Source organism: Antedon bifida, chromosome 10 (assembly GCF_963402885.1).
Source record: "Antedon bifida chromosome 10, ecAntBifi1.1, whole genome shotgun sequence".
NCBI classification, from domain to species: domain Eukaryota; kingdom Metazoa; phylum Echinodermata; class Crinoidea; order Comatulida; family Antedonidae; genus Antedon; species Antedon bifida.
In genome coordinates this window covers 17,788,661-17,807,130 of record NC_136235.1, presented here as the reverse complement: position 1 = coordinate 17,807,130, position 18,470 = coordinate 17,788,661, and the positions used below count along the sequence as shown (strand labels likewise).

The 18,470-nt window shown below is 32.2% G+C and overlaps 1 protein-coding gene and 2 long non-coding RNA genes across 3 annotated transcripts in view; all 3 read right to left on the bottom strand.

Annotated features, from left to right (window-relative positions):
• Window positions 1-839: 839 nt before the first annotated feature.
• Window positions 840-6,430, bottom strand: LOC144854023 (myc protein-like). Its single transcript, XM_078711904.1, has 3 exons — window positions 6,314-6,430; window positions 5,202-5,790; window positions 840-3,194 (listed from the first exon to the last, which is right to left on the bottom strand). Exons 2-3 carry the CDS (start codon window positions 5,788-5,790, stop codon window positions 2,599-2,601), a joined length of 1,185 nt encoding a protein of 394 aa, XP_078568030.1. The 5' UTR covers window positions 6,314-6,430; the 3' UTR covers window positions 840-2,598.
• A 4,346-nt stretch (window positions 6,431-10,776) lies between these two features.
• Window positions 10,777-18,470, bottom strand: part of LOC144853736 (uncharacterized) — a 69,943-nt gene continuing 62,249 nt past the window's right edge. Inside the window, exon 3 of the long non-coding RNA XR_013614412.1 lies at window positions 10,777-11,526. This is a non-coding gene — a long non-coding RNA (uncharacterized LOC144853736). The remainder of the gene's footprint in view (window positions 11,527-18,470) is intronic.
• LOC144854683 (uncharacterized) lies at window positions 12,475-13,563 on the bottom strand. The gene is made up of 3 exons (XR_013614658.1): window positions 13,524-13,563; window positions 12,797-12,997; window positions 12,475-12,688 (listed from the first exon to the last, which is right to left on the bottom strand). It is a non-coding gene; the product is annotated as an uncharacterized LOC144854683 (long non-coding RNA).

Sequence of the window (18,470 nt, the reverse complement as noted above, 5' to 3'; positions counted from 1 at the left end):
CTAATGCAATACTTTGTGGAATTTATGCTTTAACAATGTAGTTATTAATAAATAAAACAGTATGACGAAATCGCTACATGGATTGCATAACAATTTGTAAGTGTAAGTTGCTGCGTTTTATTGCAGTTAAAAAACACACCCAGACCAGACATAAACATTCGGTTTCGGATGAATTCCTTCATGATTTCATACAGCAGAACATAAATATTTCATCAATTTAAGTATTTCGTATCGTATACTTATACTAAAAGGCAAATATAAATAGGTTTGTGAATTCTGCTGAAACGTTCTAACTGAATAATATAGAAGTCATGCCCTTTTATCATGCAGTTTCTTCTCTCTGACCAGGGACGTTGAAAGTGGGTGGACTGGGCGTCAACAAGATTAGGGTGGGGTGAAGTAACTAAAATAGTACTGTTTATTTAGTTATGTATTTTAGGTGGAGTGGTATTGGAATGCTTTAATGCTGGGTGTAAAATACTGTATATTAATACTTTTTAGGCTAGTGGAAAAATAGTGGATTTGTTGATACGGAGCTAGGTAATTTTTTAAGTGTTGATGGGACAGATCCATTGTCCCCCGCACCCCCAACACACACATCACCACCGATTACGTCACACATACAGAACATTCGATCCATTTTATCAATTGATGTAGGCCAAGCAGTGTGACTTACGAGTACATACTAAAAGTTCTACAGACTACTAAACAACCATAAGACGTTATGTATTGATTCTTTAACACTTTTATTAATACGTATGCAAAATCATGTTTTTTTTTCTATATAATTTTTCTTACAAAACAGAAGATACAATAACAATGATTGGAAGACTTACAATTTCTGAATGCATAAACAATAAACGAAAACACTTTGCAAAAATCTATAATACGAAAACTCTAAATATAATCATCAAACAGATAGTAAATATTGGTGCTTGTTCAAACCTAATCAATAGATATCAATATATCGATTATGATAATCAATTTAAATCAATACTTTATCAATCAACTGATTAGAATAATCGATTTTAATCAATAGTAAGTAATGATTATCAGGTATCTAAAAACTATTTAAAAATTTTGATTTTTTCACTTTATTTTATTTAGAAAATTAAGTGCTGCTCAAACAAACTAAAAACAAATATTTCCTTTCAATTTTACAAACATATTAATAATTAAGTTCATTTTTTCTTATTTAAACCTGAGAAATTTACCCTGAGGTAGAAATTTAAACATCTTCAGAATTTGAGAAAAAAATAATTTCTGGTTTAAAATTAAAAAAAAAAATCATTTTTCTGATTTATTTAAAAAGTATTACACAAATTTGGTCTTCTTTAAAAATAGTGCATTGTTTTGTATGCAATATTTTGTACACATTATTTCCTATTTAAATTTCAAAAACACCGTAATATGCTAGCAGAAATTTAATTTTCAAGCAGTTTTGATCATAATTTAAATAAATGAATTCGAAAAATGGCAATGGAATTGTAAAATATTAATTACAAAATTGCAATTATTTTGAAGTTTACTTTCAATATTTTTTTAAATACAAAATTATTTATTGGAAATGAATTTAGTAATGTTTAAAATGAAATCATAAAATTGAAGATTCTTACACGCACCAATGATTTACTATTTTCCAGCTGCATTTCTTAATTACTCAAATCATGTTTTATTTTGCATCAAAAATTCTAGTTTATCAAAAACTTATTTTTGCGGCTAAATTACACGAGTCACAATTGTCTTACTATTACACATTAATTCTAAAATCGCAAAGCTTATTCTACCAGAGGTAGAAAATGCCTAAAAAGAATCACTACATACACATTTTTATATTGAATAACCACCCCTATTTTTGATAATGGAACAGTCTGAGGCTTACCCTTCATTGGGGTGTTTCCAATTCGTTATATCAATACATGTACATTCCAGAGATATTGACTAGACTGATCGTATGTATGAAATAATGAGGAACTTGGACACACTGACATTTCCGCATGACCACTTTTGGCGCCAGAAAGTGGTATCTGGGTGCAACCATTAATACCTAGGTATATTTAAACAATATTACAAAAGGACAAAGGGGCCTACATTGTTTGTATATCTAGCTATTCACTAACGATTCTTTTTTGGTTTAATACACTCTCTTTGTTGTAGAGTGGTTTGACAGAACAGAGATGTTTTTGGCAGGAGTTTTTAATACAGTACACAATAATATTTTTAAGGCTGGCAGTGTTTAAGGGTTTAAGATTATAAATGTGCGGTCTTTTTATTTTCAGAAATTACTTAATGGAAGATTTGCTTATACGCCAACAACTACACTGTTTTTAATGAAACTTATATAAAAAAATCTTTTCAATTTTAAACAATCTATATACAGTTTTTACATACAGTATACAACAAAGAAAAGAGTTTTATGGTTAATATAAAACAAAAAGAAAAATATATATTTATATATGCTATACATAGGAAACAAACACAATTTATACATATTTACAAACTGTACAAAACCTTTCCTATACATATTGCCATTACTATACCTCCCAACAAAACACTTTAAAATTTCTGCACTCTTCTAGTAAAAAACTTTTTGCATGTCTAGAACAATATCTCCTCCTTTAAAGTCCTTAATCGCTGTAATAACATGGCTTTTCTTCGTCGAAGACTTCGTACTTCCGATTGCAAACTCTCTTCCGAATTTTGCAGTTTCGCAACATAGTCAACAGACTTCTTTAGAATAACAACTTTCGCAGCACGGTCCATACATTCGAGTTCTGGTACGTTATCGCGCAATCGCATGAAACTATTTTTCAAGTCAGTCCTTCGTTTTCTCTCAAGAACATTGTGTGATGCTCTTTTGTCAATATCTTCAGAGTCTGAGGATGCTCTGCTGCTGTTCCTGCTTCCGGAACGACTCGTATGCTTACTGCTGGACTTACTATGAGATCTGCTGCTACAGTTCGATGATGGAGTCGATTTGATACTCTGTAAAACACGTTTTACTTCTTCAATGTTTACATTTGTTTCTAATTTTGATTTCTTCGCGGATGTATTTAAAGAAAGATTTAGTCCCGATTTCCGTTTTAAGCTTGGTCTCGACGAGTAAGGTGCGGAGTAGTTGTGCGTAATTCTTATCTTGGTAACTTCACTCACTTTCTGTTTTTCTTGAATCCCAACAACATCAATCTCCTCCTCTGTAATGACAATAAACAAGAAAAATTAAGTCAATATCATACATTTGTTGTGAAAATATTACTGTCAATAAATGGAAAATTACAGTACTGCTGGTTAAATCTAGCAATAATGCACCATTAAATCAAATGTAGAAAATGCTAAAAATGTATTAAAAATATTATTAATATTGATGTCTGGTTTCTAAGATATTTTTACAGTATAATAGTCCCCAGCATTTTTAATATTCAAGTTTGGTTCGAAGAAAATTTAGTTCATCATCTTCTGTAATTGGTTGATGATGACTCTTTTGTCGCTAAAAAGCAGAACTATTAAAAAATATTGATGAAAAATTCAAGTTTACCAGATTTAACTGTTTTCTTTATGCAGGGATGGGTAAAGAGTATTTTAAAAATACAATAATTATGTAATATGAAATAAATTATAATTATTGTATTAAAAACTTTAAAATTTATTTTAAAGGCCAGGTGCGGGCAAAAAATTTCTCTTAATCATACATTCCAATAATTATCGATCCCCTATGTTTCATAATTTTTGGGATTTTATTTGTGTTACACGAGCTTGTTGAAAATAAGCACTTTCTTATCAGTGGGGGGGGGGATAGTTCAAATTACACAGTAAAATCTCTATTCTTTTGTACACAAATTTTGTAAATAGAGAGGCATTTTAAAAAGCTATGAAAAATAAACGGTGTGGTAAAAAATGTTATCAGATGACTAAATATAGGTAATATAACTTGAATATTACATTTCTGGTATTTTTATTCAACTTCAGATTTTTATTTTCATGCTATAGCAAAAATTATCCACCGTATATCCACCATCTTTTTTCACCTTCTAGGGAGTCACCAGACATGTTAATACATTAGGTTAACTACCTAACTACTGAAAAAAAGTCTTCCTGGTTTTTATGGAAGAATTTTGCCAAATTTTGTATTTGACCATATTAAGGGAAATTCATGTTTTTTCATTTGATTTCTGTTACAAATATTTGATTTATGTACAATTAACCAAATATTATATTTAAAATTCATGCCTGTATCTGAGCTTTAAAATAAAGAGGACTTGTTTACATACAGTACTGTTCTACTGTACAATAGCAAATATTACAGTAGCTGGGTTAATGAATAAAAAACAACATTTTAATCTTTATATTTTATGTGAACAGACGCACTATTTTAAATTGGTTATTTTATGAGTTAATGTTGGGCCCACACCTGTACAATACATTACAACAGAATGCTAAGAACTATGATTTCACTTATTAGGAATTTTAAGAATTCCAATTAGTTTTAAGAAAGTGAAAGACTACAGAAGAAAATGATTGGTACCACTAGGTACTGTATCGTCCTAAAGTTTGCACTGTTAAAAAAAAAAACTGCTGCTGGACATTTAATATAAAATACAATACAAAAAGAAATTATATATATTAAATTGTATAGTATCTCGGCCTATCTGTGAATATTGACCCGCAGTGTTTGCTTGTATTTTACTAAGTTGCTTGTCATTTTGCCAACAAGTATTTGTCATCATCCTTTCATCAAATCAAGATATTTTACTCATATTTTAAACCTAAATGTTGAACTTTTGTAAATTAAAGTTAGTTACAATGTACATGAGGCATACAGTAACTGTACACAAAGTACAAAAAAAGTATAAAGTTTGTAGAAGTACTGTAGAGTGAAACCCACAGCATAAATGGAGCATGATTATTTGCTTAATAAATTAGGACATTAAATACAGTACTCAAAGAGTAGTTCTATAGTTTCTATTCAGAGGTCGATGTCATGGCCTTTAAGTGACCCGATTTTCCACCTCCACTCTCACTTCCTATTTTACAGTACGCGCGCGAAATACAATACGTTATAACAATTTTTATAACATTAAAAGGGAGGGAGCCAACGAACCTTTCACGTAAGGGATTAAAAAGTAGTGTAGTAAAATAACAAAAACACGAACTTTTTAGGCCTAGGCCTAGCCTATCTATTGATTACATAATGATATACGTACCAGAATCCGACGGTGTGTCTGGACACAAGTCCATTCGGTCACTCAACGGGTATGGAAACACAGCTGTCGGGTCTACACAATCACCTGTTCCATAGTCGGTTGTGGAAGAAGACAATTTGTTTGATTTGGTCGGCTTATTATCCTTTGTTGATGATTTGTTGGTCGTAGGTGTTGCCAAGTCCTTTTCCAAATTTAATGATGTGTCTATTAAACCACTCCACATGCAATCTTGAATAAGATTTGAATTTATATCTCCACCACCAATAAACACATTTGGTGGTGCTGGGCTTGCAAGACCATCGTCCAGAGATTCGGAAACAAGACGCAGCTGTTCAGCGGTTATGGAGGAATGCAAAGAAGTGACCACAGTGTCTGTAAGCAACGGGCTAAATCCATCGTCGAATTCATCTCTTCCTGGACTTCTAGGAGGAGTTGGCAACAACTGAAACTTTTTCCATATATCTTCACTGGGCGAAGTTGATTCGTAGAATTCCTCCTCATCCAGAGATTGGACAAAGTATGGTCGGTTCTCATCAAATTCAGACTCGAACCGAAGGGAATGGTTTCTCCGATGTGCTAACGTCATCATCTAAAAATAATATTAAAAAATAAAATTAAATACAATACATCTCAGAAATGCGATACCTATTGAATGCTAGTCTAACCGGGTCTGGGTGGTAGAGTTTGTTATTAAATACTTAGGCCTATGTAAGTCTATTGTTTACACTTCCGGGGTATGGACCAGTGATTTGAGTTGAGCGTCCATCCACCACATCGTCGATATGCACAATAAATCTCTAAATATGCAAAACACAATTTTATTTAAATAGTTGAGCAGCCTAATAATTACAGGTCGATATACGCATACTGAATATAATTAGGTATCTAAATTATCAAAAGAGTCCAGTGAAATCTTGGACTTATAATGTTGGCAGATTGCAGAATTTTTTACCGGCATTTTTAAAAGGACATTTGCATATTGAACACAACACAACAATATGTGAAATGTGACTGTCACATCTAGGATTCCCCAAAACTAACAGAAGAGAAAACAGAAATAAATAACATATAAACAAGACATAGAGCTCACACAATGATAAATAACAACTTACCAAGCTACTATATATCCAAAGCCGCTAAAAATCAGTAAAGTTATATAATTAGAAACCAGAGCCTAAAATAGGCTTTGTCAACCTTTCGATGCTCAAGAACTGAGTAATTATTACTACACTGGGAGCGCCAGGAAAAGCCCTGTATCATCGGTGACCTGGCCAATTACTTACTACGATATGGAATATCACGCCGCGAGTCCACAGATGGCGCGATAACAGTGGATACCGCCCCTATTGAAAACTGTGTATGCATGTACCTATAATAATACATTATCTTAAATTTAGCTTCAATTCACTAAAAACTGAACTAATACTATCAAACAAACATTCGAGTAATTAATATCATAAAAATAAACGTATAATTTACTTTTGATATTACCTATATATTTATTGAGTGTGTAGCACCCTGTTTGAATGAAATCGTTTGGATCTACATTTCTTACTCATATACAAAATACGAAATTAAAGACATCAAGTTTAAAATAAATATATATAACAAACTAAACATGTTAAACGCAATCTTTTTATAGTTATAACTTAACCTTATAGAAACAAATATGTTCAAAATCATTATATTTCTTGATATTGCGCAATAAAATACGTTTGTGAAATAGCAGTTACTAGGTCGCTGGGCGGAGCTACATGTCTCAGGAACCAGACGGACGTTTCCATTTGTGGAAAGGGGTTTCCTAAAATACATTTCATAGAAATAATGAGTTAATTGTTGTTTAAATCAAAAGTTGTTTAATTATATGTAAACAATTTACATCAATATTATTTATTATTTAAAAAAGTAGTCATATTTGAGCGCAATCCTTCAAAAAACGGTACACTATTGTAAAAATATCTTAAATACAACCTGTTTATACTGGATATAACAATGTAGTACTCAGACTTTAATTAATGTGGTTGATTAAATTATGAATTCCGTCTCAATAGATTGACAACCATTTGCCGAGATTTCAACATGATCCCTTAATATTTATTGAAACTTTTTTTCCTCTTCAAATCGCAAAACAAATGTTGAAACACGATGAAATATTTTTAACTTGCATTGTTGTATAGAACGCATAGTATAGGCCAAAATTAAATTACGGTATAAGCTCACACCATGGTTTTAAAAATTATCAATGATGTCAATTATTATTAAATATTATTAATAGACATTTTCTATGAAAAATAATAAAATCAAATCTAAATTCAACCTGTTAGTGCGGTTTCATCGCTGTTGGTTGTGACTGAATAAAATAAAATAAAATAAAAATAAACATGTATTTTAGAGTAGAATAGAAGTGTAATATTAGTCATCCTTTCAAAGGATTTTTTGGACAAAATGTTTTGATCTTTTCAATGTTTAATATTAAGAAAATTGTGTTTCAATTTAAACCCGATTAATACGCAGATTGCGGAATAAATTAAACACCTTCTACCTCATTTTTAAAAGTCACAGGAAAAATGAAATACGTTCAAACATGGAGAAATAAGTTTCTCCATGGTTCAAAATGAATGAGGCAAACAGGGCGCCAAATTAGAATAAGAATATTTACATTGTTCTGCGCATACAAGAGTACCAGCACATATTAGAAGTTGTTTATGTGGGTTAAATAAAGAGAAAAGAACAATCCAGGGAAGGGAAAATGAACTGGACAATATTAAATACATCGCATTTCTTGAAATAAACTTTATTTTCATACATCCTGTTTATGAAATAGACCTACTTTTGATAGTTTTCACATTAGAAAAGAAACGAATAAAAAAATAATTCACGTATAAAAAAAGAAAAATATTTTGTCATTATTATATTACGGTATTTATATATGTATACATTTTTGGTTCAATTTTGGTCAAAATGAATAACTATTAGGCCTATGTGAACACTTGAAAGGCATGTTCTACAAAAACATTGTATCAGAATTTTTCTTTCAGGGGGAGAATATGCCCATGTGTAAATACAACCTGTGGTGAACGAATGCGTTTCCTATTCCCAAGGGGCCCTAAATGACGCCATGAACACTTGGGAGGGTACAACAAGAATTATGCACCGATTACATGCACACATATCTCATCGATAATTTAATAATAACTGTATTAAATCGTGATTATTCGACTTTAAATTATTTCGTTTCTGGAAAAGCGTTAAGATAAGTTACAGTTTATTGCCACACTATAGATGACCACTTACATTGCACACCACGCCTACAAATTTTCCTATCTAACATTGACATCTGTTAAATGGTAACAATTATACATATTTCTAGCTATTTTACCTGGTGGTAAAGTATTTAATAAGGTATATTTTTGACCAGCCAATCATGTAGCTTGTTATTTGGCCTCTGGGGATATTATTAACGTTTATCTAGGAATGTGACGACTTATCCAAATGTTTGCACGTTCCGGCTCCCTAGTCGAGTGACTTGCATCCCAAAGATTATGAGAAACTTAAACGGCAATATTCAATTACTATTATTTGCCGATGATTCCCCGAGGTAAGTACACGCCGATATCCCGCAGATTCAAATCGTGTCGAAAATCAAACCGACAGAAACAAAAGGTATTTTGGATTTTGAAGATAAGATTTTTTTTTCGGATGAACTCTCTTGAGCAGGACATGGTATCGAGTTGCCAAACTCTTTGAATTAGATAGCGTTTTCATTTAGTTTTGAAGATGACAAAGAAAGTATCGGTGTAATGTTTCAAATTTAATTTGGCTTTCCAAAAAAATGTTGTATGAATGGATCATACCTCCATGAATGGATCTTTCCAAGAATAATGACGTATGAGGATGACGACTATGATGGTGATGATGATGATATTGCTGATGGCAATGATTGTGAATGATGATGATGATGACAACGAGAACGAAGAAGATGATGGCAATGATGATGATGACAACGAGGACGAAGAAGATGATGATGCTGCTGATGACAATGATGACGATGATGATGATGATGATGATGACAATGATAATGATGCTGATGACGATGATGATGATAATGATGACAACGAGGACGAATTATGATGATGATGATGATGGTGATCGTGATGATGATGATGACAACGAGGACGAATATGATGATGATCTTATTTCCGACTCACGGTTATAATTATCAATAATAAGAAATTGCATACAAAAACAAATGGAGATTACGTCTTTAACTGAGTGAAAACGTATATTATTACGTCATAAAATATAGATTTCATCATAAACATTTCACCATGTTGGGTATATAGTTACATTTTCCTGGTTAAATCAATAACCAATCTTGCTTACATTTTATTATTTATGTTCAGAAACATTTGTTGCTGATTATGACGTCACACCACTAGTTTTTCACTTGCTAACTCAGGAATGCGACCTCTCTAAACAATGGATTTTTATATAATTTATTTCTCGTGCCATACGCTGAGCAGGGAATTGTCAAATTATCTTTAATTTTTGTTTGTTGGGACAAAGGAAAACAAATAACTGGGTTCAAACCGACCTCCTTAAACGTACCGTATGGGTACCACCGGAGGTATATAGCCGAAATCATGGCATGTTATACTGGAACAGAAACCAGCCGAATGGTACAATAGTCATTGCCATGGTTAAACTTAAATATACATTTCTTCTTTTCGGGAAGGGAATCTATAATTGATAATAAACGGCACTGCTTTTGTTTCATATTGTGAATATCTTATACCTCTTATATCTTGTACCTCACATTTACAATTATATAAAAGTGTCACTTATATGTAAATGGTGTAATATGCATTTATTATGATATAATGACTATTTATTATGCACACAACATAGGGTCTAAGCATTCTAATTGAAAATAGTTTTTCTTGTTAATGGCCTATTATAAATGTATATCTTGAATTTCTGTCAGAGTGAATGGAAATCCAATCCTGTTAATGATTGTTTATATTATGTAATTCCTTGACTAAAGCAATTTATAAACAATTGTCAAACAAACCAATCACAAATAACATAAAGAGGATATTGCTGATAACATGAACAAGTGACATTTTTAAACAATTCAATATGTTTGATTTGATAATGAGGGTTTTTATTTTCCCACAACGTTTGCAAGATACAGTAACTTAATAATTTCAATATCAATTTCAATTTCTTTTATTTCGGAAATTTCATCCATATCAACAAACGTACACACAGAAAAAGAAAAAAGGAAATTCGCAACCTCTAAGCTTAAATATATAGGATATTTACAATCCATCTACTGCTATTATATTATTGTTATATTTACGTGTTTAATGCTATACTTTGTAATGATTATATTTTTTATTTTAGATTGTAAAAGGATCCCAATGGAAATAAGCTGATAAGCTTTTTGGGCTATCCTGGAAAATCTCTTATAAATGTATTATTTGTAATGTCCGTAATTTATGTTATCACTTTGTATGTTTTTTTTTTTTTATGATGATTTTCCAAATAAATTCAAATCAAATCAAATCAATAATAATTTCTTCCCTGTACATAGCAATTTATCTTGTTCTACCAATCTATAACTTGAGAAAGAGTAGGCCTACCTATGATCGAAAAAGTTCATGATCGAAAACGTTTGTATCAAATCTGCTGCAACATTTTGGCGTATTTTCCTCAATCAACTTTATTTATCATTTTGATTTGATTTCTATCTTATTATCTGGTACAGCAAAGATCTGAAATGGACTGATCAGAAATTCAAAATATGAAACTTATTAGGCCTACATCTCTAGTCATCCTGCCTATCTGATCAGAAGTAAGGTCAAAAGACTGACAATACTGAGTAATTTGAAAGATTCCTATAGGCTATAGAAAGTGTACAAGCCAGTGTGTTCCATTCTTTTTATTAATCCATAAAATGACAAATTAAAAAAATCGCTTTCTTTTCTAAAATGTCAGGAATTTCTTTTATTATTCTTTTGATTAAATTAGTGCACCAATTGCATTGTATCGCGTTGGCTTCAACACCAGGTAACAAGTTTATCACAGAGAATTTACAACATTTAAGACTTTAACAATTATTAATTAACAGACGAGAGGACATATGCCTAATACAGATTCAAATTTTGAAGTAGCCGTTTGAAAATATATTGTTCTTTTATTGACAGCCGACTAATTCCCAATTATCACATACCACATACATTGTCCATTATTTTCTTCGAATTAGCTAAATCCGTTTAAGCGTTCTTTACAACAGTAAAACAGTAATACCCGAATCCAGAATCTGAAAAACAAAACAATGATTTTCTTGAGTGTTTCTTATTCATGAAGAGACGCAAACACAGGATTCCACCTGGTTCACTGTATATTTTTAAGTTGTAATGATTACTCCCTGATTGAACATTTGAACATCTCGCACTATCGTAGAATGTTGTAAAAAATTCTTTTGAATCGCTGTCGTCGATACATTAAGGTAAAAGTGAAAAAAAAACCTACAGTGAAAACACCCGTGTAGTAATCAACAAAAAATCAAATAGTTTGAGCAATTTCAACATCAAACAGAAGGAACGCACTCGTGTAGAGAGCTTGCGACATACAGAAGACTATTTCAATACATGTTTTAAATAAATTCTAACAAGATCATTTTTTTAATCATAATTTAAAATTCCGCACACCGGATGTAAGGCGTGGTGGGCGAAACGGAAATTAGGCAGAAGAATGACCAAAACAATGCCTCGTAAAATGAACGCGACCAGTTGTTATACTTGAGCCTAATTGCAAATCTTGCAGGAAAATAAATGTAAAACGACGGGCAATTATTTTTTCTTTTTATTAGGGTGTTACTTTATTGACCCGTGCACACTAAAAAAAAAAGGTGCAAATCTCTACCTAAAAAGGTGCAAACCGATGCAACAATAGACGGAAGGTGCAATTTTGAACCCTGATAAAGGGTGCTATAATGCTCCTTTGTAGTTCACATTTGCACCATATAAGGTGTAATTTTCTACCCTAAAAGGTGCAAACGAAATGCAACAATAGCAGCTCCCCAAAGGAGCAAAATTCAACCTCTAAAGAAAGGTGCAACTTTACACCCTAATAAAAGGTTCAATAATGCTCTTCTAAGATTCAAATTTCTGTTAAAAAAGGTGCACAAATAAAAATCACTAAAATACAAAAAATATTGATTAAGCTTGTTTTAATTTTATTCAACTTTAAAACGTTACATTATTCAATTCAACTGCTGAATTAATGGATGGCAATTACCAGTCTCTGCACCTTAAATAGAGTGTGGCCATCTCTTCTCAAACCAACAATAGGCCTATTGCTAAAAGTATCTAATGATGACATCTTTGACAGTATTCTCTTCTTATCCCCATATATCTGAAACAGTGTTCTTGATGTCTGGTTCACCTTTTCCGAACTTTTTCACCTGATTATGTACTTTCCTAAAAAGCATGAAATAGGAAGGGAAACTATTATATTAATATTATCATTAATATGACAACATCATACAATACATTATTGACATTGTTCTGATTTTAAAGTCAAATTACCTTGTCCACATGCTTCACATACTTTAAAGTATGTTCCTCTCCCTTTCCTCAGCTCGTAGTATAGTAGGCCCTATATATAGTATTACGGTACATGTGGTCACATTTCTTTCTCCTTTTCTGAACATCTTCATTGCTGCTGATCAGAGCAGAGGTGCTCTTTTAAACTTATTTTATCCCTCCATGACATCATGTAGGCTGTAACTATAATTAAAAATAATGTGTATAAGAATTTAATATAGGCCTACTAGGCCTAATAATACCCAGCTACTGTAACTAATATTAATAACTAGCTAGGCTCCTAGCCTGCCTAGCTAGGTCTATTATTAAGTATAGGCCTAGCCGGATAGGCCTAGGCTAGGTCTGCTTTTAATTAAGTTTAAAAGTCTACCTAGCCTAGGCCTAGCTAGCCTAGCCTATGCCTAACTTACTAGCTAGGCCCAAGTAAGTAGGCTAGGCCTGGTCTAGGACTAGGCTAGCCCCCGCCCGAGAGGCTACTGTAGGCCAAGTAGGCCTCTAGACTGCCTACTTTAGGCCTAACCTAGGCCTAGTAGAGGCCGCCTAGATAGACTAGGTAGGAGGCCGCGCCTAGCCTGGCCTACCCTCTAGCTAGCCTTATTTATTTATTTAGCTATCATTTTTAAGTTTTAGGTCTAGGCTTATAGGCCTATATAATAATTAATCTAATAAAAACCACCAAACCACATGCCTATAAATCTTCGTTACTTACTTTTAACAGCTATCCTACACTGGAGAGGTGTGGGAGCTAGGCCTAGTTTTATAGGCTTTTGGGCGCAAACTCCTCTCAATTCAAACTGTTTTAACAACCGCACGCGCTTAAAATTATTGTTCAATTCCTGTATCAAATAAATTTACAACAGATGCCTACATTATGATATTAAATATTCTAATAATATTGTTAAATATGAAAGAAAAGTTTACTTATTCTAGACTTAAGCAAACCAGAGTAAATAACCTCTGAAATTCAATATTTTAAAAATTGTTTACAGACATCTTGCGTGCGCATACGGCACGAAAATTGTACAAAAAGGTGCTATTATGCACCTTTTAACTGATGTTAAACCTTATAAGGTGCCCAGTTCAACCTTTGAATTTATCATGTTAAAAGTATAAAACTTTAATTTTCAGTTACAAGCCAGCGACTTTCTAATGTTCCGTAAGAAAAAGATTTTTTTTGTCATTAATTTTAACCCAATGCTTCTGTACTACAACTATTATACTGTAAATAAGCAAGCTTCTCTTTGATGGAGTAAGAGCAGTTTTGGGCTCATGCCTATTACTTGCTCCTGGCAAGATGAAACTTATTATTATTGAGGGGATATCGGTGGGGTGGGGGGTTGTAGCTCTCTAAAAGAGTGTGTGGTCTGTCGGAAATTCAATCAACCTTAAACTGAATTGTTACAAGTAAAACAAAATTGTAACTGTTGCCACCTGTATGGGATCTAGTACATTCGGGTTTTTTTTCGGGTACGTTTTAGAAACACTGTACAACCGAAATTATCCTATGACAAGCCAAGTCCGACAAAAGTATAGGCCTACTCAATTCAAACCATTCAATAAAGGCCTACCTTGTCTTGTATTTGCTTCAAATCTTTGTTTACAACTCTGAAGAAAGACAATTGTCTGACAGCGGGGTACAACGCCATTTAATCCCGTCTGTTTTGTTTTCGGATTTATTTTTGTTTTGATTCAATTTGATTTCTGAATGAGATCAATCCGATTACTTGCGGTACTTAATTTAAACACAATAGATTATAAAAATCTCTTTCTTCTGTTTCTTTATTGTAATATAAATGTAATAATTTTAATACATTAAAATAATAATCTTGCTTGTGGGAAAAAATGTTCTTGATGATTAGAATATGGCTTGACCGAAACACCACACTATTTCTGTATCTTTGTTTCCACATGTTTAATAAGTGACATTCAGTGAGTATTCAAAGAGCTGATATTTCAAACCAAAGAAAAAAGAAACAGTTTAGGCCTATATAAATTGAATGGAACAATTATTACTCTTTGCTATCAAATTACTACATTTTAAAACCTAGGGCTGTGTTAATTGTTGAAGATTTGGGCAAACGCGTACCGGTATTGTATACAAAATAACCGACAACTGAGTAATGGTTTCATTTACAATACATTTGAAGGATAATTGTTAATATCAAATACAAGAAGGTATCATTTGAGTATTGTACTTTAGTACCATCCCAATTAAAATATCTCAATCAAAATAATACTTCAGTTTTTCTTGTCCATTGTGTTTGTATAGTTTTTAAGTAATTGTGTTGTTCAAATTTTGTAATTATGTGCATGTGTGCCACTGTTAAAAAGTGTCGATCCAAATAAATATTATTATATTATAATAATTATGAAAAATTGCAACAATAACCGTAATATAACGAAATTATAGCGGTGGCATACAGCGCTCCATTACAAGATAGTTTTATTGTCACCTTTGAAAGAATAAAACAGTAAAAATAATTTTACTGATGCTAAAAAAGTAATAAAATGTATGCAGAGGTTAAACAAACGAAAAATAATACAAGTATCATTACAGATAATACAAATGTATTTCATTGTTGCAAAGCGTTAATCGCAAAACGTCTCTTACGTCACATATCTTCGAGCCATGATTGGTCAGTAGTTTGTTAAAGTACCAATAAACATTGAACCGTAAAATTGGTACTCCAGACGTAACAGAATGAAAGAGCTGTTTGTATTTGAAGCTATAAACTTGAATTACATAGCTGCGGGACACAGTCCGTGAAAAGTTGATGTTTTTATCAGTCATTTATGCTTGCATCTTTCAGCGATTAATTTTGTAATTGGTAAAATAAAGTCATTGTTTAAAGCATGGAGGTAACCTCCATGTTTAAAGTAACGACCACTATAAAGTTAAATATCAAATCTGGGGTATAACTTAACTTAGACGTTTTAATCAAGACAAGTTAATGTTTTACAGAACAGAATTGAGATCAATAAATTTAAAAAGTTCCAATGCTTTATATAATTTCTCTTTGTCAATCACAAAGTTTCACCAGACTAAAGCGGGAACTTAATCGTTTTCTCGCCATCGGTATAATGACAAATTTTACTATTATTTATTATTTTAATATTTCGAAATTGTAATAATCAAGTGTTATGTATTCAATAACACAAATTATAAAGTGGTATAAAGTGATAGCAATATACTAAACCGGCATGTTAGGGTTAATTTTGAAAATTAAATGTTGATAACAATGATAAACACTAACTTTAAATTTCAATAAGTCACTGTGCCGTACAAAAGCAAATAAAGACTTTTGTTACACGAAGCAATAATAACCGTTGTAAAGTTATTTATAAATGAAGGTGATTAAAAGTACACCTGTATACAAATGAAGATTTAATTAGCGTAAAGATCAATGAACTTACAATAAAATACAATGCCCATTCATTATATATATCGATGAGGTGATATTTGTGTACCATGCGTTTTGGGTGATATTTTTTTTTTAGCAGAAAAAAAGGGGCAGACAGATCAGTATTATTGAAATAAAAGGTTAAAGGTCTGGAAGAGTTACTTTACAAACAAATTATTCTACAAACTGAAATAAAAGTAATTTTTATTACGCACATTCGTATAAAAGGGAAAACTGGAGTAATAAGTTAATTAAGCTATAGAACTTATTTTGACTATATAATACTTTTTTTCGGCATTGACTAGCGAGGCATACAACATTTATTCACCGTGATGATCCATGTTTACGATAAAAAAAAAGATGTAGGCCTACACCTTTTGTAAAAGTAAAGTTTCTGCTTCCGTTAAACTATTCACCTAAAACATTGTCTCATGGTTTGTGTATCTACGCATTATGTTTGATATAGTTTGGTTACTATTTGATTTTCTTTACAAAAACAAACACTTGTGAGATATCGGAAGTCGCTTAAACTTTGTAAATGTTATACAGTTTTCTTTCAACAATAGGCTTATTGAATACGATAAGGTAAATCGCGTTATAAGTGCCTGCAAATATTAACATGGCCGTGTGATTAATAGACGCATTTTATTTTGTTTATTCGACTTAAATGACGCCGCAAAAAGATTATAGAACTTTTCAGATCAACACACGTTTCTTTTTATACCTTTATTTATGTCAAAATAAACATGTTTTTCCCTTTTTATGTTTAAGAACAAAACATTTATGAATAAAGAGTATATATGGAAGCCCACACTGATAAGCTGTAAAAAATATATATTTTGGTTCTGGACTATAGGGTCAAATATACAGTGAAAAATAGTACAACGGAACTTTTACAATTTCTTAACTTTATAGTTCGAAACTGTGGTAAAAAGGAGGAAAGGGACGTTAAACATGAATATGTTTTAATTGACGTATGCTTATACAAAGCATTTGCGTGTTCGTTGTACAGTTCTGTATACTGTGTAATCAGGGACCTCCCTGTTGTAATCGATCTTTCGACATGGAGTTGAACGGTTCTTGGAAACGAAAATACTCATCTGTGCATTAATAATTAGTAGCTTGGGTTAATGTCCGGATAAAACACTTACACAAATCTTATTTAATCCGAACTTTTTGCCTCTTTTGTGTTGATAATCTACGGTCTTTCTGTTCTTTTCATTGGCGTTTTAGCAAAGGTCACGAGACTTCTTGTACATATTTGATAAACAAATCTGCTTATAGAAAATAAACAAATGATGGAAATCAGTTTGTTTGTGTTTGATATCAAATCAGAGGATTAATGATTTATTTCAGCTCAGTTAAACACAATTTAATTCGTTAATTGTTCATTTTTGTAGGGGTTTCAAGTATTTATATGTTAACAAACGGAGATCTCCACCACAAGTCAAACGTAGGTACACTACAGGCATAAGTACACCAGGCTGAAGCTGGAAGAAATTAAACAATTAAGATTTTCACTCAATGTAAATAAAGACCGCAACCGGTCTGAGTACACTGGCAAACATTTGTTTATAATTTTGTCAAGAAAGGTGTCCCAAAAAATGTTATTTTGCTACTCATTTCCAAATCCCAGTTTGCCGAATCTCAGTTTGCCGAATCTTACTTTGCTGAATATGTTTTGCCGACTCAGTTAGTTTGCCGAAACCTAGGCCAAATCTAGATTGCTGAATATCAGTTTAACGAATCTGACTTTGCTGATATATTTTGCCAACTCAGTTAGTTTGCCGAAATCTAGTTTGTCAATCTAGATTGCTGAATATCGGTTTGCCGAATCTTACTTTGCCGAATATGTTTCCCGAACCAAGTTTGCCAAAATCTAGTAATTTGATGAATATCAGTTTACCGAATCTTTGCTGATCCTTAGTTTTCCGAATCTCTGTTTTCCGAATATTACTTTGCCGAATCTAGTTTACAGATTCAGTTGTTGCCGAATCAAATTTGCCGACTCAGTAAGTTTGCCGAATCTATAGTGTGCCGAATCTAGTTTGCCGCATTCCATTTTGCAAGATTCAAAACCGTAAGAACATGGTTAAATGACATTCAGCAACAAACATGCAGTAACCGCAGCATCGAGTTGTTAAATTTCCCATCACACAGAAGGCATCGCTGAATGTTAATCGACCATCTTGTTGATATATTGCTCTTTTTACAGACTAAAAGTTCGTGTTTATATTGTTATGATCCATGGTTAC

Coding starts and splice junctions, on each gene's coding strand:
- LOC144854023 (XM_078711904.1), bottom strand. CDS start 5,790: ATGATGACGTTAGCACATCGGAGAAACCATTCCCTTCGGTTCGAGTCT. Junction 3,195..5,201: donor AGACACACCGTCGGATTCTG/GTACGTATATCA, acceptor TTGTCATTACAG/AGGAGGAGATTGATGTTGTT.